This window comes from Eleutherodactylus coqui, chromosome 3, assembly GCF_035609145.1.
Source record: "Eleutherodactylus coqui strain aEleCoq1 chromosome 3, aEleCoq1.hap1, whole genome shotgun sequence".
Classification (NCBI taxonomy): Eukaryota; Metazoa; Chordata; class Amphibia; order Anura; family Eleutherodactylidae; genus Eleutherodactylus; species Eleutherodactylus coqui.
In genome coordinates, this window is record NC_089839.1 from 274,362,730 (window position 1) to 274,385,579 (window position 22,850).

Consider the following 22,850-nt stretch of genomic DNA (forward strand, 5'->3'; position numbering starts at 1 on the left):
CACCCTTAATATAAGTAGAAGGCCCCTCCCAGCTAACACAATAATCTTCCAGCTGGTGGTCCGATATCCTTCTGGACACTGAGAACAGATAATGTAGTAAGTGTTCCCTGCTGTCCCATGTAAGGCCACAGATAACACTGTGATATCTCAGTGAGTACGGATAGCAGTGATCAGAGGCGTAACTTGAAGCTCCTGGGCCCCAATGCAAAACCTGTAACAGGGCCCCCAACTATAATGCTTTATTCATACTACTGGGCTCCCTATATGGAGAAGAGAGGCTTTATTGGCCACCTAGAGCTCCTGGGCCCGGTTGCAACCGCATCCCCTGCATCTTCTATAGTTACGCCCCTGGCAGTGATAGCTACCCACTTGATCATACTGCTTGCTGCTTTCCCTGAATTCAGTGTGTGCTGCTATGTGCTGGCCGGGGGCAGAAGTCAGGCAGGAGCAGTGAGTAATGAGCCCAGACTGTACCTATGTATTGATGATAATGACAAACTGGTACAAACGTGTTTGCAAAGCATGAATCTTCAAACATTTTGTACTAGGTCAACCCAAACTCACAAGTAGATTGCATATCATGTTAACATCCTCATCTTGCGCCTTAAATATCACAGATCCATAACTTTGTGGTGCTGAAATGATGCAAAAATATGTGTGGGCAACTTTCCATGTGGGCAATTTTCTTGCAGGCATACATGGCCATTGGCTTTTTTCTGTGGGCATTTTTCATTTGGAAATTTTTAACGGAACCGTCATGATCTGCTCTTAGATAATGTGCTGATCTCTCCTCTGCGCAGTAGAAGGCAACATTTGGCAGTCATGGGTAAACATTATGACTTGAAGGACATTGACCGCAGGCAGATTGTTGGTGCCTGGAGATGTGGTGCCAGTATTTCTGAAACATGCACACTTGTTGGCTGTTCTCAAATCATGGCATCAAAAGTGTAGCAAGACTGGTTGAACCATGGACAGACATCTGACAAAAACTCACAAAGCAGCAGGTTGACCCTAGAAGGTGGTAAGTCTGGTATCCCAGCAATAACCCAGCAGTACAACAGGGGTGATGTTAGACAAATTTTCACACTGACCATGTGGCGCACCTTGTGTAAATTGGGTTTCAGTAGCCGAAGACTGACAAGGGCGTACCTGATGACCATCACAAACAATGCCTTGTATGGCTCAGGAAAGATGGCAATGGACCTTGAACACATGGCATAAGGTTGTCTGGAGTGACAAGTTTGATTTCCTGCCGAACCATATGGATGGCCAGTCTGCTTCTGGTTTAAATAGCACCATTGGGGTTTAACATTGGCTGTGTAGATTGGTGGAGTAGTGTTTTCCTGGCATGGTCAAGGACCATTGTCATCATACCACAATTCTTGGATGGTGAACATTACAGGTACTGGTTAGATGGTCATCTGCACCCATATCTTCAGGTAGTCTTCTCTGACCATAGTGCCACCTTTCACCAGGACAACCGTCCATGTCGGATCATTAGGAAGTAGTTGGAGGAACACAACTATGAAATCTCCACTCTACCTTGTCCCCCATTTATCTCACAAAATTTGCACCTACTAATGGAGCTTCTGTAATGGGCATGGATCGAGTTGAGTATGGAGGATATTCGCCACCTTGTGGAATCTGTTCACAGATGTCTAAAAGCCATGATCGCTCAATAAGGTGGACCAACCCATTATTGGGCAGATGTCTAATGCAGTGATCGTTCAGTGCATCATGATATACCATCAGACCTCTGCACCGCCCTTTTATAATGGTAATATTACTGTATTTTTATCTAGAAGATGGTTCCACCATGCAATATACTAGTTTCCTAAGTGTCCTGTCTGATTCTACCGTCTCTACAATCTCATATCCACACTAAACAGCATCCTAGTCATGAACCTCACAAACTTTTTATAGTGTAACGCTAATCTTGATGTCGACTCTCCTGACAATCTGCACCTGTTAGCTGACGAACCTCATTATAATAGAATCCAAGTCATAAGTGTCACATCATCAGCCCTGAGAAGGAAACTTGCCAACCTGGCATCATCATACCCGTCATAAATAGTTATGTCTTAATATAGAAGATCTTTGTATCCCACGCACATAGTGATCAAACTGCCAGGGTATGTAACCTGGGATACACATGAGTACAATGGCTTCAGTTGATACTTCAACTGTTCGTGCTATTGCAATCTGTAATGAGTTTGTCCAGGATAATTTGATATGATCTGTCCTTTTTTTACAGAAACAGCTCCACCATTGTTTTTCAGCATAACTTGGGGTTGCAGTTCTGCATAACTGAAGTAAATGGGCTGAGCTGCAATGAGACAGTGCATATACAGGAGTACGCTGTTTCTTAAAAAAATGTTTTTTTTAAAAAGTTTTATAGACAGCCCCTTTAAATGATAAGCTATTACTAATAGATCAGCAGAGGTTCATTGTCTGGGACTTCTGCAGATCATCTGTTTACCGGGCTGGTGCACGCATACACTGAGCTGATTTCTGCAGGAAGCAGACAGCTCCATTCTCTCTGCAGGAGTCAGGACTGTTATTGCAATCAAAGTTTACATTCAGTTCAATGGGAACTTTAGCTGCAATACCAAGCACGGCTGTTACGTTCGTGTGGGCAAACAAACACCGGGCCCACACGAACGTGACCAGGAAAGGGGTTAAGGAACCACCAGAGACAGTTTCAGGAAATACATTCAGGGACCATAAAACTTTCCCTCCTTTATCAGTGCCTACTGGCAGAAGACATAGTCAGGAACCGACTGACGACACACACTCGCCATGCATACCTGTACACATAAGCAGATGTTATAGCTATCAAAGTACAAGGTATTGGTTTGTATATTGGCCAAAATACTTAAGCCCGTAAGCCATGATCAAGGCTCCTCGTTGTCTTGCGGGTCCCTACACTAGCAAGACAACATGTACCAGAGGACCCTTAAGGACCACCTAAGCTCAGAAATGGCAAACGACTCAGCAGGACAAAGCAGAGACAAACTGACATAAAACTGACAGAAAATAAACGTAAGAACGGACATGAACCAACAAGACTCCAAACACACTAGGGCTAGCATGCAAGACGGAACAACACAGAACAGGACTGTCCACACCTCATGTCTGGCCACCTGCACAGACATACAGAACATGACGCTGTTCATACCATATACACAGAACAGGACTGTCCACACCTAATGTCTGGCCACCTGCACAGACACTGGACAAGCCCCTGTTCACCACATAACACATGTACAGGCATGCAGGACCGACAAACCCTAGAGTGAAGGAATACCAGCTTCTTCTGACAGAGGGGCTGGTGTATAAATAGGCAGAAGACACGTTGAGCTTGGCTGGCAGGAGGAACTCCACCCCCAGCCAGCTCAATTATCTCTCACCTGTAAAGGTGTGCTCTTGGAACCCTTTAGAACAGATCCCATCAGCACAACCTGACAACGGCCTTTGCAGTGGGAATGGAGCTGTCTGTTTCCTGCAGAAATCAGTCACGACAAAGAGCTGATCAGGAGGGGTCTCGAGCAGCTGACCCCTGCCAATCTACTGTTGATGACCTATACTGTGGATAGGTCATCAATAGTTTACAGCTGGACAACCCCTTTAAGTCTAAGGAGTCATAAAGATTTACAAATGTTCCTTTAGTCTTCCTCATTTGTATCCAGTTACATGCATCTTTCAGTGAGCCATGCTAAGACTCTTTCCATTTGTTTGCCTGATTAGAGGGTGAAATAGGAATGTTTATAGTAGGAAAAAAGTTTTTGTATTTAATGCACTTAATACTTATTGCCTATCCCCCGGATAGAGATAAGCTTCATAGCTATTTACTATTACCATCATAATCAGTGGTTATAAACGGCTGCAGAATGATGTAGTGCAGCCGCCCACAAAGGAAGCGACCTGTTTGAAAAGTGACATCACCTTTATCTGCTCTGGTGCCGTGCACTTCAAGTCTCAGCATGCCCTGCTCTTCTAGGTATATAGAGCGAATACAAAGAATAAAAGAACAATCAACAAGCAGTTTATCATTGCTGCTGACCTGAACAGTAAGGATATGTTTACACAGCGGAACAATTACACATAAATTCTGCCTTTAAAATTCACGTTTCTTTGACGCGGTTTCTTGCGCGGATCAGCATGCAGAATTTGCTCTGTCAGTGGGCAAAACCCGGATGCGGAATGTTGACTTGGAAAATCTTATTGATGCAGAGACGCATGGAAAGGTGATTTTCGCCATTGATAGGGCAAATTCCACATAGGGATTTAATGCTTTAATGCTATAAGGACATAATCAGTGATGGCCTTAGGTTAGATGGCGCCGTGCAGAATGTTTACTCGTGCCTTCCCCTTCATTATAAGCAAAAAAAACCTCTATATATTGCACTGATAGGCAGTCGGCCTGTATTCGGCTTTTGAGAAAGCAACATATAGCAGCATACCCACACCAGAACAGCTCAGAGAATAAATTGTTATGTTCGTGTGGGCAAATAAGCACTTGGCCCACACAAATGTTACCAGAGGTAAGGACTGCCAACAGGAAACCAACACTCACCTTGCATACCAGCACACATAACAGATGTTCTAGCAATAAAAGTACAAGGTATTGGTTCGTATATTGACCAAAATACTTAAGCCCGCAAGCCACGATCAATGCTCCTTGTTGTCTTGCGGGTCCCTACACTAGCAAGATGTACTAGAGAACCCTAAGGGCCACCCTAGCCCAGAAATGGCAAACAAACTCAGCCGGACAAAGCAGAGACAAACTGACATAAAACTGACAGAAAATAAACGTAAGAACGAACATGAACCATCAAGACACCAAACACACAGCAAGCTACAACAGACAAGGATACAAGACTGCTCACCCTGAAAACCAAACAGACACTAACAGGAGCTGGGTATATATGTAAGCAAAGACCCGGGGGATTAGCTAGCAGGAGAACACCACACCCAGCCAACACAATCATGTCACACATGTGAGGCTGTGCTGCTAGAAACCTATGTGGTACAACAGATCCCAGCAGCAAAGCCTAACATAAATACTGTACCAGAACCAAACTCATGACATAAATACAGCTCCAGAACCAAGCCCATAACATAAATACAGCACCAGAACTAAAATCGTAACCTAAATAGGGCACCAGAAGCAATCTCATAACATAAATACAGCACGAAGACCAAGCTCATATCATAAATATAACACAAACCATCCTCAGTACATGGATACAATCCCAGAACCAATCTCACAACATAAATACAGCAGCAGGACCAAGCTCATGTCATAAAAATAGCACAAACAACCTCCATACATGGATACAATGTCAGAACCAATCTCATAACATACATACAGCACCAGGACCAACCTCATGCCATAAATACAGCAGTAGAACCAAAATCAAAACCTGAATAGAGCACCAGAACCAAGCTTATAACATAAATACAGAACCAAATTCAAAACATGAATACAGCACAAATTAACCTCTGTACATAGATACAATGCCAGAAGCAATTTCGTAACATAAATACAGCACCAGAGCCAAGCTCATAACATTAATACCATAGCAGAACTAAATAATTGTGTTGTGAGGATGCTGATGGGCTGAAAGCAGCACTTCTGTACAATAGGGGGTAGAAGACAGAGCCAGGAGGAGGATGATTCATTTAGCTCCAGAAGACGCTGCCACCCAGAGGACTGAGAGGACCTAAGGGGAGCAATTGTCCCCAGCCTACAAGCAGATGGCTGATGCTCTGTACGACTAAATAGGTCACACAGGGGTAAGGCAAACCATGATTAGGAGTCGCACAGAAGAAAGGCAAGCCATGATCAGATGTCCTAGTTTAAAGGGATTGTCCCACAAAAGCAAGTTATCCTCTATCCACAAGATCACTTGCTGATCATTGGGGAACCAATCCCAAGAACAGGGGTCTGCTGCACCCAGGAATGAAGGGAGCAATGGATGTACATGTGCACTGCTGATCCATTCATTCTGCAATTTCCTATGGGTGGAAGGCCATTTAAGTAGTTTTACTTCCACATTGATCCATGGAGTTCTGTTACTTAGCAATGTATATGTCATTCTACATCACAACTTCTCTTTACTGAAGACTTCATTTTACAACTTCGCTGTATACTGAATGGAGTGCCTACTGTTTATCGGAAATGTTAAATAAGACTCAGGGAAAGTTCCCGATTACAAATTCACAGCAGAGTCATCTGGCTTAGTTTAGGAAAAGTCTATTTAATAGGTTTTCCCAGAACAGAATTCAAATTAAAAACATAAAAAAGAACAAAACAACATGACACAACTCTAAACGGAACTTTGTCTTAAAGGGGTAAAGCACAAAAATAATGCACCAGTACTGTACAGATAGTGAAATATGTATACTGAGGACACTTTATATTATAAATATTATGTACCTGTAGACTTTTGGTAACACTACATGAAGTTATCTGAAATGTCTACAACATAGTGTGTATTGGAGCAGTTAAATCTCCCCCTTCAAGATGTTACATCAAGAATAGGGTCTTCTCTTCAGCGTTCTTGCTTTTAGATGAATGTACCTATTATTACTTTATCTGTATCATACATACCTGTAACACTGACTGTACATGGGTATACAGTTGATTGGGTTGGAAAAAAGATACAGGGTCCATCAAGTCCGACCTTTAACTCTACTGTGTTGATCCAGAGAAAGGAAAGACCCCTATGAGCTGGATGCCAGTGGTCCCATATTAGAAGGGTAAGTGCTACCAAACTCTAAGCCTTGTCTTCATTGCCTGCAGACCATGGTATCTGCCTGGCTTCTGATCCTACAGGTTGTGACCGATTATGACCCCTGATTGGTCCTGACCTTGACCGTGCTCCAGCCAGTCTCATCCTTTCAATTATTTGCATGGCACTTGTTCTACTCTGGACTCTGACCCTGGGCTCCATTCCTGACTATGCTCCCATCTTGCTAATGCGGATTTTGCTACAGAACAGGCTTCACCCGTTCAATTAAAAGGGGGAAATCTGCTGCAGAACTGTGTAAAAAAAGTCAAAATCTGCACCAAATAGTGTGAATTTTGGTGCAGAAGAGCACCAAAATCTACAGCAAAAAAATACATTGATCTGCACCAATGCCTCAATGTGTGAACATTCTATTAATGTATTTATTGCGCACGAAGGCTAGTACTACAGTATATATGGAGCTAGTAATATGCTATCAACTCGATATCTTGCACTATTGCATGGGGACTATATCTAAGCCATTGAAGCGGAAGATTCGCCCAGTTTTGGTCTATTAATGACCATTTTTCTAGTCATTTCCCTTTATTTGCTAATAACATGTTTAAGGCTGGCATCTCAGTTTTTTGGGGGGTTTTTTTGCTTTTTTTTTTTTTTAAATACCAGTTTTCTAGCTGATTTTTTTTGTGGCAAAACTGCATTTAGATGTTAGCTGTAAATTAGGGAATTATGAAACTCCCTACACTATCAACAGTGCATTTTTTGTGTTTTTTTATTTCACTTGATTAATTTTTGACTAACAGGGGTATTTTTTCTATAAAAAAAAAAAAAAAAGTCAAAAGGGTCAAACACTGCAAAAAAAATGCAAACTTCATTTTAAAAAAAGCATATTTGGAAACAGACTGAAGGAAGCCTTAAGGACATTGATTTCTTAACCCCATATGTTTCTCTACTAAATAAAGTTGTAATGCAGCCTAGAAATGCCATACCACACGGCACCGCTTATTTTTATAACCACACCCCCACCATTTACTAGCTCCTCAAGTCATTACAGTCCTGGTATTGCTTTCATTTTCTTTAGGATTACATCACGGCATACATAACTATGACCATATCTTGTATTAGGAGATGCTGAGTAATGTTAAGCATGACATTTGGACGAAAAGTATTAAAAATTGTGACAGTAGCTCCCAGAAATATTTACTGCATACACTTAGCATGTTAGCTCTTTGGGAAACTAATCATTTAGGATTTCCTATAGCCAAATAATTTACAAATTGCAGAAACACCAGCTTGTTATATTAATCGCTATTTGGCCTCAGAATGGTAGAGTTGGAAAGGACCTCCAGGGTCATCGGGTCCAACCCTCTGCTCCGTGCAGGATCACTAAGTCATCTGAGACAAATATTTGCCCAGCCTTCGTTTGAACACTTCTATTGAAGGAGAACTCACCACCTCCTGTGGTAACCTGTTCCACTCATTGATCACCCTCACTGCCTTTGTTTCATAACATTGCTTCTACTCTACTCTGTCCTTGTGCAGATGAGAATAGGGCTGATCCCTCTGCAGTGTGACAGCCCTTCAGATATTTGTAGCTATTAAGTCTCCTCTCCGCCTTTTTTGCGAGCTAAACATTCCCAGATCCTTTAACCGTTCCTCATAGGTCATGATTTGCAGACCGCTCATCCTGGTATCTTTTTTGATTTTGCTCCAGTTTGTCGATGTCTTTCAGCCTTTCATATTCTGATCAGTATTTTGCATGTTAAAAACCAGAAACAAGTCTAACACTTAAGCGGTGTAAATCTTTCCATTGAATTTTTTCTGGTTAAGTTCTACTCCTAGTTTTGTAGCAAAACTTGGAGTTTTGGGCACAATGCACAAGTCACTGACCAGTTCCTTCTGTCCTGCACTCAGTGCCAAGCTTTTTTATTAAGTTTTCACTACATAAACCCAGAACCAGATTGACATTGACCGGCAGGAGATGGGAAGGCAGCAGGACTTGGACATCCATTTGATGAGCTCTGATGAGGGTTGTGTCTTACACAACCAAGCAAGTTGACCATGGCATTGACACGCCTATTTAACTCTTCTTAGAACAGTTAATTCACATTGTGATCTCTCTTCTGCTTCCCATTATTTCTTCCCTATGGAATCTCCACTCCTGGTTTACAAATACCAACCCACATCCTGTCAGGTCCAACAGAAGTCAACGCCATTTAGACCTGACTTGGAGACTACTAGTGTCCATCTTTTTTCCCCTAGTTTACTCACAAATGACACATTACATTTTTTTGGATGAAATGATCTATGTCCAATGCTAAACATGGATGCCATGCAAAGGAGCTATATAGATGAAGGGGAAGGGAGGGGGTTGGAAGTTAAAATTATTTGCATTGGTTGGGGTCCAAAAACACCAGTACTATGCTGCATGAGTGGCCCTCAATTTCTATGGTGGTAAGGTTACGCACAGTGTCCTAGTGATAATAGAAAAATACTATCACGGACTGTTGTCATTGGGACAGGAGACCAGAACTGCAGGGTTTTGACCTGTTAGGGATTTTCCTGCATTATAATATATCAATTGTGAGGTCTTCTTCTCAATGTGACAAATATACTGCATGTACAGTATGTAGTAGGGAAAATGACCTTTCATGCACCATATATATCAATCCCGGTCATTGTATAAAGTTATGAACAAATCGTGAAATGAACAGACAAAAGCCGATGATCCAGATTTAGTTCTTTTTTATTATAAAAAGAAAACAAAATCTATTTTGAAAACCAGACTATGTCAGAATGAGATACGAGTCAGAAGCAGCAAATCCTAACCGAGACCCATTCACAAACATTGAGGAATTGGTTTCTTTCGCAAGTGTGCATATAAATCATACAAATTTCATGGGAAAATAAAGTTTTTTCCTTTTCACTTATTTGCTGGTACTGAACACTTTACAGTGCATGTTAGGTTGTGGTGTAGTACATGTAACTTAAGAGCAAAGATTAAATATTAGCCCAGCTCTTATCAACCCAAAACCTTTGGAAGTGTATGTTAATACATCAAACACAAATCAGTTTTTGTACAAGCTTAAGATGACTGACATTTTACAGATCGCCATGTTATCTCCCTTATAAAAGAGATACAGGATGAAGAATTTCAAAATGACAGATGCACAATTGTAAATACCTCAAGCTGACATGGGTGTCCCATTTCCAGTGTAATGGCCATGAGACTTGTCTTAGATGTGTTCTTAACATTTTCCATTTTCAAAAAGTTCCTAAGGAGGTTTCTAGAAGTTTGCCCTGAAGTTAATGGATTGAGAACATTGATCTATTATGATCTGCACACTATGTACTCATGAGATGTCTTAGATTAAGCTATCTGTACTTCTCCCATAATTGTTTTGTTTAGCACCAACATAACCCTTTATTTATATAAAAATGTTAAAATCTTTAATCTTTATTGAAAACACCTTAATAGACATCATCCCGTCTTCCATACCTCAATGTAGACTTCAATTACACTTAAATAGAAAAATACTACATATATGGACCCAAAAGACGACATTACTATGATAAGGGACATTCATGTGCTGACAGCCTCACGAATGCCCCGACACATTAAATAACCCTTGATTCACTTGAGATCTCGCTGCATCCTGCTCTAAGAATTACAACTAGCTAGCAGGGTAAGCCAAGAATGTGTCAAATGAATGAGTACCTGGCATAAGTTTTAGGGGTGAACGGAAGATCCCCCCCATTAATCGTTAAGTAGTGGTTATCATGGAGAGTAGCAAGGCAGAGTACAGATTGCTACTTCCCATAGACCCTTCTGCTATTCCTCGGTATACCTTTTGTGCCCTTTTAGAGGCCAAGTGTTATTACTTTGCCACCTAAGGATGCACTTTATTTCCCGACTTATTCAGTAAAAAAATAGGGGCTGACTTTCCTAATAAGTGTGGAATTGGGGCACAGCCCCAAAGTTGGGACACATTGGCCTTTCCATCTAGTGCTAGTTGGACCATTACCCACAATTTAGACTTGGCATCAACCCACTAGAAGGAAAAAAAGTTTGTGACTAGTCCTGTTTTTAACTTGTGCATCATTGATAAGTATAACATTTCACTAGTTACTTTTAGGTTTTCTGTAAATTCTGCTATTCCCAAATATTTTTTTTTTTTAAAGAATAGAATGGAAAATAAAAATTTGTACAGAACAGAGCCAAGCTAATTTGAAATATTGAGAAACTTGTGTGTTCTACACATTACTACTAATGCCCCTGTCTGGTGACTAAGACATGGAATTACGCAGGACTTAGGCCTAGGTGTAAAGGATAACAGAACTGGGTAAGAAAACTCAATGTAGTAGCCATCTCTCCCTGCTGTGTCTCTAGTTCTTGTAGTCAAGAGATTCATCTCCAGTTTCATTCAGGAGACAGGTTCGAATCAAGGCTTCTGTCACAGCATAAGGATCACAGTTGGCTGATGGACGGCGGTCCTCAAAGTAGCCTTTTTTCTCTTGTCCCACAAGACGGGGAATACGGATACTTGCTCCACGATTTGCCACTCCAGCAGAAAACTCATGGATGTTGGAGGTTTCATGGAAACCTGTTAAACGACGTGCATTGTCTGATCCCCCCTTGGGGTCATAGCTTCGAATGTGATATTCATGACGCTTAGAAAGGCGCTCAATGGCTTCTTCTATATGCCTGCAAAAATAAGGATGAAATGTCACTTGACTTTTCCTTACTCCTTTTAAACATTCAGCATCAGTTAAAGGTTACCCTCACCTATCAGGAGACTGGGGACGGGGCGGCATTGACCACCTTTTGCTGATTCTAAGATGCTGTATCCTCCAAACAGTTCAGTCTGTAGGAGTTGCAGCCTCCTCTCGACTGAGAGTATATGTAGATTTTGTGACCAGGAATTGGCAAGTGGGAGAGTCATGTGACTTCATTCTACCTATAGGTCAAGGTTTCAGAAGTAGAATCCACATTGATTGGCATATGCTATATATGCCACAAATATTTAAGATGGGAATACCCCTTTAAAGAGTTTGTGAACAAAATCCAAGTCCCTAAAAGGGTTGTGCGAGTGTAAATAAGGGGATTTTGCAAAAATATAATCACTCTAGTCCATGAGCAATATCTGGTATTACAAATCATTCTTGTTTAAAGGGGTTGTCTGAGTTATTTTCTTTTAATTAGTGTTCCCCATGGGGGGGGGGGGGTGAACTCCTCTACTCACCCTTTCCAGCTTCCCACATATCCAGGGCTGCACCTCCATACTCAATGCTGGGTTCTTTTACGGGCTAAATAGCACGGTCAGAAGTCAAAGACTTTCGTGTTTGAACATTGTGGTTTGTGATTAGCTGCAGCAACCTGTGATATCCTGTACACAGGCTAACTGCAACCTGTTAAAACAGCATCACAGGGAAAACTGGAGCTGCGAGGGGAGTATAAGATCATTTATAGGTTGTCATTGGGAGAACCAAGTTTAAAAAATAACTCAGACAATTCCTTCAAGTATATGAGACTGAGCTGTAGTGGCAAACAGACCATGAACAAGAGTGGCATTGTTTTTGGAAAAAAAAAATTAGACCCTTTTCTTAAATCTTATAAACCCTGTCAAGGCCCACCAGACCAGATTTCCTGTTAAGTTATGCCTTTACTTACTTGAGGCCTCCCTCTTCTCGCATGGGCTTTGTGCTGAAGTTTGTGTGGCAACCAGCCCCGTTCCAGTTTCCAGTAATGGGTTTAGGATCAAATGAGCATACGATTCCAAAGTCCTCAGCTACTCTGTGCAAAAGAAAGCGAGCAACCCAGAGATGATCTCCCATCTCAATCCCTTCTAATGGACCCACCTGGAATTCCCACTGTAATAAAAATATATAGCATTACTCTGCAGGAAAAATACACATTGACGATACAATAGGAGTATTATCAGCAATTTTTGGAGAAACTCCATAATGGTAAGGAAGACAAATAGCGCTTTAAAGGTTGTAAGAATTTAAAAAAAAAAAAAAAAAAAAAGAAAGGCTACTTTCTTGTAGAAAGTGCCACACCTATTTACAGGTTGTGTGGGGTCTTCTAGTTCAACTCTGTTGATGTAAGTGTGAAGCTACAAGACCATTCACGACTTCTGCATAGGCATAGCCCTGTTTTTTGGATGAAAGCAGTCATGTTTTTTTAATCTTGTACAACCCATTGGATTACATCAAGGCCAACATTCTACTTAAAACCCCAGATGAAAAGACTGGAGCCTTCTCTTATTCTGGAGATATTGTTACATCTGATTCAGATGCCAAAACACTGTTTAGATCAGATACAATAGTTGTTCAGAAAGGGGACACACAGCAAGAACTTGGAGAACGCAACTGATAATGGAACTAGACAATGGGAAAAGGAAAATCTCTCCCCATCTACCTAATACGAGGACAGAGTCAGCCTAGAAGCAGGGTGATCGCATTGACGAGTGTGGGGGGGGGGGGGGGGGGGGAGGGGGGGTCTACCTAAATAATCTCCAAGGTGGAAAAGGCTCTGATTAAAGTCAGATGGTAGTAATACAGTTAAGGAAGCATATGAAACACCAGAATACAGACACCAGTAACTTATCTAGACAAATGGGAGACTGGAACAAAACTCTACATTCAGGGTAATAACCGACTCTGAAAAGGAAGGGCTGGAATGTATATACTACAAAAGTGGCTGACTTGCTGGCTAGAAATAACACCGCCCTGCTGACCTATTATACCACACACACTGCCAGATGATGTGGCCCTATCTGCACCTGGCACCGAATGACAGTGCACATGCGCCAGGGCTTTTTTCACATGGGTGGGGCTGACATCAGTTTAAGCCTGCCTATTGTCATGGCCGGTGTTCCATGACAGATATTATGAACTGGGCAAAATATCAGGAAAGATTATGCCTGAAATACTTGTAGGAAACTAAAGTGGAGAACAACCCAATTTCTGCCTTTGCCATTTAGTTACTTTAAAACAAAGACTTGAAGGGTGGAGATTCAGAAAATAACTAGTCACTTTAATTTGTTAGTAACAGGAAAAATGTGTTTCCACCCCGCCCATTATGTACAGTCAGGGATAGTCTTACCTGAGAGGGCATAACTTCTGCATTTGTCCCTGCAATTTTCACACCGGCATATAGGCATGCACGATAATGAGCTTCTACAATATCCCGGCCATATACTTTATCTGCTCCTACACCACAGTAATAAGGACCTAAGAGAGAACAAATCTCATTAATCATGGTGGTAAGACACAGGGAAGCAGATGACTCCATTGCTTTGATTAAAATGATGCAGGTGGGAGTAATTATCAGAACAACCTATGAAAATTAGATAATATAACCTATATCCATAGCCAGTTAAAGTATATGGTAAAATTACAGTTAAGACAAAAATCACAGAAGCCATGTGCTATGTGGTCTTGCTAGTACAAGTTTGAGGTCTTACATTGCAGGAAATTAGGATGCATTAGAAAGACAGTTATATTCTAACTGCAAAATACATGGGCTTTTTCTGGATACTGTACACACTGCACATGCCATTGTATAACTCAAGACAATTGTAGGTTTTTATATATTGCTAACTATAATATTTTACATGTAGAATATTATGTGTCTTCATATACTGTTGGTGCAAAAACAGTTGATTTGGACATACCTTGAGGTCCTGGAAAGCCATTGGAGGGCCAGCCAAATGGGTGTCCATCCATTCCAAGCAAGGTATATTCTTGTTCCATTCCAAACCAGGGCTCTTCATCCTTGACCATATCCATAATCTGTTTACAGGTCTGTCGTAGGTTTGTTTCTAAGAACAAAGTTGATGTTAATTACTGAGATGTTGGTGGTTTGAAAGCTCTGATTACGTTTTGGCCAGTACTTGCATTCTCCTTTAATTATGTAGTACATGTATATTACACAGCTCTTTACTTCACTTGATATTGGGTTCTGTCTCCACTGGATTTCACATTCTATATGCACCTATCTGTATGCTTTAGAGTGTGGGAGGAAAGCAAGGACCTAGAGGAAACCCACACAAACATGGGGAGAAAATACAATCTCCATGCAGAAGTTGTCCTTGATTGGATGTGAACCAAAGACCCAAGTGCTGCAAGGCAACTAAACACCGAGTCACAATAGTATCTTATACATACTGTGTAAACAGGTAACAATTTCAGAGACAAAAATACTATTACCATAATAAGAGTACCAAGTTGAGTAATAACTAGAGCCAACAACTAATGAGTAGGTGGTACAACTAGAGCCAACAACTAATGAGTAGGTGGTATAACAAGTCTTATAAGCCTCCAACATACCAATGACATTAAAGAGGTTTTCCCAGAACTTAAGATTGCTTCAAAACCACTATGTCCTTCCTGGTTGCTGCTGACCAGGTCATGTGACTCCTGCTGCCACCAATCACTGGCTATAGAATGTCACTAGTCAGCGATTGGCTGCAGCAGTCACATGTTCTATCAGAAGCAGCCAGGAAGGACAGAGTGCTTGAGAAGCAATTTTAAGTTATGGGAAAACCCCTTTAAGCACAGTTTCATCTATCCCATCTTCAGAATATTCATATTTTAGCTTCTATATTGTTAGAAAACATAACCTGTTTTTTTATACAGTTTTCTATGACCATGTTGAAAAATGACAAAAATGACAAAAAACAAAGCAAACAGACTTTGCAAGAACTTTTGTTGGACATGTCAAAGTGGGTGCCTCAAAGTGTCTTCTTACAAAAGTCCATCTAAGGTTTTTGTTTTAAACTTTGGATTGCCTTTCTTGGATTTGTCTCCTACATTTGGGGATAATCTATTAGAATGCTTTGCAGCTTCTATAAGCATCAAAAAAATAAGTAACCTTAAAGTAAGGTTGGATTGTAATAGTAGGAAGCTGCTATAGAGTGAAGCTTAATTCTATGTGCATCGTGACAATACAAACATCTCATGACAGTCCTGGTAACAAGTCAATCCGACTCCTAAAATTTGTCTCTTTTCCAACTTACCCCCAAAGTACTTGACAAACTAAACAAGTGACTTTTTATAGTGTTACATGTTGCTCTGCCATTTGAGTTTCATCCCTTATTTCCTTCCTACCTTAAGTCTCCCATTTGCTCCTTCCTACTTTGCCTACAAGCCCCATCTCCTACTCTGTCAATTGTTTAGAGCAGAGAAGACAGACTTTATGAACAGGAAGTATCTAGTGCGGACCTGCCTACTGCTTCGAGCAGTTTACCCTTTACCAGGAAGTTAGTAATTATTTTATAACCAAAAATACATAAACAGCAGCAACTCTCATTGAGAACACAGACGCTCACTTTTAATTAATATCTACATTCAAAACAAAAAAAAAAAAAAAAAAGAAAAGAAAAAAAAAAAAACACCCAAATGAATTCCAGATCTGGAGCGATAACCCTTCTTGAAGACTATCCCCCCCCCCTCCCCCCTTACAACTCACTTCCAAGATTCTACTTAGTATCCAGCTGCCTTCTCATCCACTAAGAAGTGATATTAATTAAATAAAACAATACCAGATAGACAGCATTCCCGCTAAACATGCACTATATTCTCATTTTGGTAGTCTTACAGCTGGACCGTTTGCGTAGTCCATCTGTTGAGTAGTTTGAGGATGACATTCAGCTACAGGGTTAGTGACACAGCCAGCAATCTGGCCGTCCAGCTGTCCAAGTGCAGCCAACAACGCTAGGGCTTTAGAAATTCATTTGTCACTATGAACTTTATATTTAAGATGTGTAGTAGTTTGTCTAAGCATGTCCTTGAGCAATCCTCATGTGATCTTCTGATGGTACACAGTATTGAGGAAGGCTTTAGCCATTGGGCAATTGGTACATCTGTACTGGGGCCCTGGCAGCACAAGGCCTCCTGGCATCTACACCACTTTCAACTGATAGTTAAGTATTGCAGAGTGTAGAAAAAAAATTATATATCACCTCTTGCCTGCCCCTACTACTGCAGCCTGATTGATTGCCTCCGCTCACTTGTGGGTCCAGCGGTCAAATACCCATCTAAACAGAAGACTGCTGTGCAAAGCATAAGTCTACATTCAGCTGAGGTCCGTGATTGACTGCAGTGGTCATGTATGTAGGCTGGTATGCAGAGGCATAACTTGAAGTTCCTGGGCTCAATGCAGAATCAATAAGAGGGCCCACAACCATAATGCTTTATTCGTCGTACTAGGCTCCTAATATGGAGGAGAGAAGCCTTATAGGCTCCCTAAGGCACTGGGCCCGGTTGCGACTGCATCCCCTATCGTTACGGCCCTGCTGGTACATGACTACTGGACCTGGAAGGAAGTTCAGACCATGGAAAGAGTGCCGCCAGCTGAGTTAGGAGATTAGGACTATTTTTTGTTTTGTAGTGAAACGACAGCATGGGTTGGGGGTGACAGCAGGCGTTTTGATGCCCATTCATTGGCCCAATAGGGTATTAAAATAGTGCTGGCTGTAGCCATCAAGTATAGTCAAAGATTTTATCCCAGAAGAATCACTATGGCTATCCTATTATCCGCTAAATGCCAACTGGAGGGCCCATTAAAGTGGTTGCTGAAACATCACTGCTGGCATTTTTAGTCTGTCTGTGCATTCAAGTCAATGGGATTTAGCTGCAATACCAGACACAGCCAATAGGAAAGAGTAACAGTTTCCGAGAGAAAAAAAAAAAATTTGGAATGCAGAGCAGCCATTATTTCCCAGCCCTGAGGTATACAAACACACGTTATACGTTATAGAGTTTAGTTGGCAACCTGAGGCTCAGTAGAACTGAAGTCATCCCCTTTGTTTGCTTTCTCACCTGCTTTTATTCGGTTATATTTCAACACTTCGCAGAATACAAGCTTGTTGGGGTCTTTTCGGAAGGGGTCTCTGAACATGGCCACTGGCTTCAAAAACATATCACTGTTGGATCCTTCTGACTGATATGTACTAGAGCCATCGTAATTCCACTCAGGCAGGTCTGGATTAAAGACAAATGATAGAAGAGTTATTACTTAGTTTCTTTTAATTTTTGAATAAAGTCCATTGTTTTCTCTTGTGATCTTTAACTCCTTCAGCATGCGGCCCATTTTTATTTATCTCCCCCCCCCCCCCTTCCTTAGTCTTTCAGAGAAATCTTTTATTTTATCATTGACCTAGTTGTCTGAAGGCTTGTTTTTTTGCAGTCAGAGTCCCCCCCCCCCAATGGCACTATTTAATGTGGCACATAACATACTGAGAAACACTAAAAATTTCTAATTAGAGTAAAATAGCAAAATAATCTTTAATCTTGTCATCTTTGGGGGGAGGGGTAATAATTTTACAGTATACAAACTGCCACAAAATGACATAACTTTATTTTGTAAGACACTATGATTGCAGTGATACCATGTTTAGTAAGAGTTTTCTGTTGTATCGTGTCTTTAAAAAATAAAATCTCTTAAAAATTATTATAAATATATAATATAAATCTATCTTTCCCATGAGTGGGGTTGTGTGAGGGCTCAATTTTTTTTTTTTTTTTTTACATGATAATCTGTTTCGATTAGTTTTTTTTTGTTTTTTTTTAAGAGACAGGGTGACCAAAAAAGTGCAACTCTGGTGTTCTGCGTTTATTTTTTTCTGGCAACATTCACTGTTCAGGATAAATAATGTGTTATGATAGGTTGGGTTTTATTGGATGTGGCAATACTAAATACTTTAATTTAACTATGGGAAAGGGGGGGGGGGCATAAAACTTAAGAAAAAATATTACTAAAAATAAAGTATTAGCTTGTTTTTACTATTTTTAGTCCCCTAGAGGGGAAATTGAATAGCAGTTGTTTGATTGTTCATACAGTCAATATACATTATACCACATTCTGACAGGTAGTCTATTAAGATGTGCCACAGGAATGCCTTGATAGGCAATCAATCATGGCAGCTTGGGGTCTCCAGAAAGCACTGGGCTGCCATGATGACCGAACAACATCTTTAACGATCTCATTGAAGGGAGCTGTTCGAATTTTGAACAGGGCATTGAAATACTGCTGTCAGAGTTGACAGCGGCATTTAAAGGGTTAGCAGCCAAGATCAGCAAAGAGTGCCTGCATCTGGCATGTATGGAGCAGGATCGGCTCTGGGTTGTGCTTCATGTATGCCCTCCGGGTGTGGAGCTTATAGGTACGTCCTTTAAGCTTAAGGGGTTAAATGATTAAAGCCATCTATTTATGCAAGTAAACATTTCCAGATGTTGATACTAGTGCTTAAAGAGTAACTGCACTTTCAGAAAACCTTTGACATGTCAAAAGTATTGATCAGTAGGGGTCCCATTGCTGAGACCCTGCTGAACGCTGGAATGAGGGGGCTGCTGCATTACCCCAAGCGCTGTGTCCCTTTGGTTATGTTCACTTATTTTCGTCTGCTTCTATACATCTCTAGGAGGACATCTTCAGCTGCCAGAAACATAAAACAAGCCAAGATAGCCAAAAGGGACACAGCACTCAGATGAGCACTGCAGCACCCTCAACTCTAGTGATCAGTGGGGGTCTCAGCAGCAGACCCCACTGATGAACACTTTTGACATGTCTCTATTACATGTCAAAAGTTTTCTGAAAGTGCAAGTAGCCTTTAATCATGAATGCCATGCGTGTGTTGAGCATTAGGTGGTAGTATTTATTTTGTCCGTAGTGATACATTGTTGCACACCTTCAACCGACTTGGGCTCAGAGTCGAGGGTACGTGTTTTGGCACGCAGGCCTTCTCCTGTCCCATCAATCCATATGTACATAGCCTGGACCTTGTCGGCCTGTGGTAGTTCCAGATAAATCTTCTTTATGGTCTTGTCTAGTTGAGCGCTGGGTGAGGTCGACATGGCTGCAGCAGGATGTTGTACTGCGGGGGAAGAAAGAACACAAGTGGTTAAAGTGAGTTTATCATTCCAACAGTTTGACAAGACTATAAAACACTGGTGCTCTAGGAACAATACAAGGCGTTTCATAGAGGTTCATGGTGCATACAAGCAGAAATCAAACAATGTGGAATAAATCACAGCTCAGTTCTCCATAGTTTCCAATCACTGTTTCACACTGTGTCAAATATGCAATGGAGGTAAAACAATTCCAGTGTGAAAAGTACATTAACCTTCACATTACGGCAAAGGTTTATCAATAATAAGATTAAAGTGGTTGTCTGGGACATTAGGAGTTTTTTTTCTATTGATGACCTATCCTGAGGTTAGGTCATCAATAGACGATTGATGCCGCTGTTAAGGTTGACAGCGCTGGAAGCAGACAGCGCTGACAACATTGCAGTGGCCGAGTTTGGTACTGCAGGTACAGCTTCCATGGAATTCAACAGGAGCTGTACCTGCAATAGTAATCCAGGTCGCTGTACTATAGACATCATGATCTACATTTTGTGCTATCCATACTGACAGCAGCGCTGGGAATCAGCTGAGCGATGGACCCCAGCTGATCTATTGACGGTCTATGCTGAGGATGGGTTATCAATGCCTGTAGTGCCAGTAACCCCTCAAAACCTCTACTGGTGCCAGATGAGGGGTATAAACTGAGTTATGAGCTCTACACGCAATCCCATTTTTTAGCCCATAGGGTTCTACATGCATAACTATTTGAACGTCTTTACAGACCAATCAAATGAGTTTACTCTATGCCTTTTAAAATCATACTTGCAGTGAAGGTCTTGAGATGCCCTGTCTGTCCATATCTCTCCAAAAAGAATATAAATCATCATTATCCAGACTTACCAATACTTGATCTGATGACTGAATACCAAAAACACTCATTATCCATGTCCAGATAAAACACCTATAGCGGGTTTCCACGTAATACTGTTAATGACGTATCGTCAGGAGAAACCAGGAATAGCTGATCGACCTGGGTGCTGAGCAGTGGACCCTAGCCAATCAGCTGATCATGCGCCTACTATCAGTGCCACAATACACAGAGGTCATAGAAGAAGCAAATGGCTCTGACTACTGTGTAGTGGAAGGCGCTGGTAATTGCAGGTGCAACTCTCAAAAAAAAAAATAATGACAGCTGTGCCTGCAATTACAAGTGTTGGCCACAGCACGGAGGTTAGAGCCACCTGATCAGCTGGGGTCTTGAGTGGCAGAACCCAGCCCATCAACTATTTGTGACTTATAAATCACCAATATTTCCCTAGAAGTCATGTTGAATGGCCATCTATTGGAGAGCCAACTTGATTCTACAACCTTCCTATGCATATTACCCTTGACCAATCTGAGTTAAAATGGTGACATACCTTGTATATAGCAATTTGTCGCTGAAGCAGTTAAAAAATAAATAAATAAACAAACAATCAGTGTATTAAAGACAGCAGAGACCCAAGAAAGAAACCTGCATATCCTGGGAAAGCACTAAACATTGTTTTGAATTGCAAATCCAGGTCAAGAAACACTCAAAATGGCAACCCCCCCCCCCCCCCCACCCACCACCACCACCACGGGGTGCACACACCAGAAATGAAAGCCTTGGACAGCTGAACCCCTCCATAGGGACGTATACTCCATAGTAACACATACAACAAGACTATGTAACAAAATAGCCAAGGCAATAGAAGAGGACTACGATACAAACAGGAAGATAAATACAGAATGTAATAAAGATACATTGTAATACATAACACAAAACAAACAGTCAATGCAAATACTGCTGGCTATTATATACTGGGGAGCAGGATATAGGATATTGGCCACAGCTGCTACATAAGCAACCAATTCTCACAAAATACATCAAAGCAGGGGTGAAAATGGTAGACATGAAACACTAACAAATGCACAAGGGATACAATGTAACGTACCCCTTTTGGAATAGTGGCATGACAATGGGTTAAAGGGGTTGTCCAGGGTTAGAAAAACACAGCTGCTTTCTTCTAGCCACAGCGCCATGCTTGTCTGTGGTTGTGTCTGGTATTACAGCTCAGCTCTCATACACTCCAATGGAGCTACAATAGCCACACAATCCACGGACAGGTGCGATGGTTTTTTTTTTTGGAGAGAGCAGCCATGTTTTTTTTTTATCCTGGGAAACCCCTCTAAGCACCATATATTGCACTTCTAATAATATATGTATTTTTCTAGCATAACACTACACAGAAATATTGCAGTACATTACCTGAACACATAATCCTGTGTCTGATCAGTCACTTCACCCCTGATGGAAATTTGTAGGAATTACTTAATATGCTTGTCACAGTCCGCAGATAATATGATGGTCATTTCTTAAATTGTGCAAGAGAAGTATAAATCTCCTGTCACCCCTAAGAATTGGGATATGGAGTTAACGATAGACAGGTAACAGGCAGCTGACCTGATTGACAGCACTATAGTCTGCATTGGTGCTACATGAGGATTGTGAACGGTGGAGTAAATGGATACTAATGTAGCAGAGCTGAGAGCGTTACTTGTGCCATATCATAGTGAGAGCTGCAGCTAAATCCCTTCTATCTTAATTCTAAAGATTCAGCCTGAAAAGCGTTAATTGACATATTCAGCTCTGCTACATCTACACATGCATTTGCACAAAACAAAGCAAATCATTGATGCCTAAAACAGATTTCAGAAATGCACATGGTCAGTCCCTAAAGGACTACAGGTATATCCCTTACCTGTTCAATGAGGATGGAGATGAGGTTGCAGATAAACTACAGTCCTGTGGGTTTTCCTAGTGTAGTTGCTGGGTGTTAGCTCCCATCCCCAGGTTTGAGGTAAGGCAGTTCCCCCCTTGTACATTATATTGACTAGTAAAGTGCCAGCCCTAGGTTGCTGATTGGCTGCTTGCAAACATGATGACTACATGCCATGGTAGCACCTCCCTTATGGCATTGTGCCATTGGCCATGCTTGCATAAGGTGCAGCCTACATCATCCTAAGGATCTCCCCAGAACCGAGAAAAACAAGTTAGGGAGGAGGGTGAGACGCAGGGACAAAAAATACAAAAGCTGGGGGGAAAAACACTGCAGAAGCATCAGATTAAAAACAGGAAAGTCTGGAAGGAATTCTGCGCCGACTTCGGAGAAGAAGGAGAACATTTCTAAATCTTAGACTAATTATTTCGCAAGATCTGCC

The 22,850-nt window shown here is 41.3% G+C and overlaps 1 protein-coding gene across 1 annotated transcript; it reads right to left on the reverse strand.

Annotated features, from left to right (window-relative positions):
• Positions 1-9,480: 9,480 nt before the first annotated feature.
• On the reverse strand, positions 9,481-22,547 carry GLUL (glutamate-ammonia ligase). Its single transcript, XM_066597441.1, has 7 exons — positions 22,391-22,547; positions 19,448-19,633; positions 17,580-17,741; positions 14,432-14,578; positions 13,861-13,988; positions 12,424-12,623; positions 9,481-11,457 (listed from the first exon to the last, which is right to left on the reverse strand). The coding sequence occupies exons 2-7, from the start codon at positions 19,611-19,613 to the stop codon at positions 11,139-11,141; spliced, it is 1,122 nt and encodes a 373-aa protein (XP_066453538.1). The 5' UTR covers positions 19,614-19,633; positions 22,391-22,547; the 3' UTR covers positions 9,481-11,138.
• Positions 22,548-22,850: the final 303 nt, after the last annotated feature.

What these genes read in the sequence shown, in the direction of transcription:
- GLUL (XM_066597441.1), bottom strand. Translation starts at nt 19,613, where the DNA reads ATGTCGACCTCACCCAGCGCTCAACTAGACAAGACCATAAAGAAGATT. An exon ending in ATATAACCGAATAAAAGCAG is followed by an intron (nt 14,579 to 17,579) that starts GTGAGAAAGCAA and finishes CTTTGTTCTTAG; the next exon opens with AAACAAACCTACGACAGACC. An exon ending in TGGCTTTCCAGGACCTCAAG is followed by an intron (nt 13,989 to 14,431) that starts GTATGTCCAAAT and finishes GTTCTCTCTTAG; the next exon opens with GTCCTTATTACTGTGGTGTA.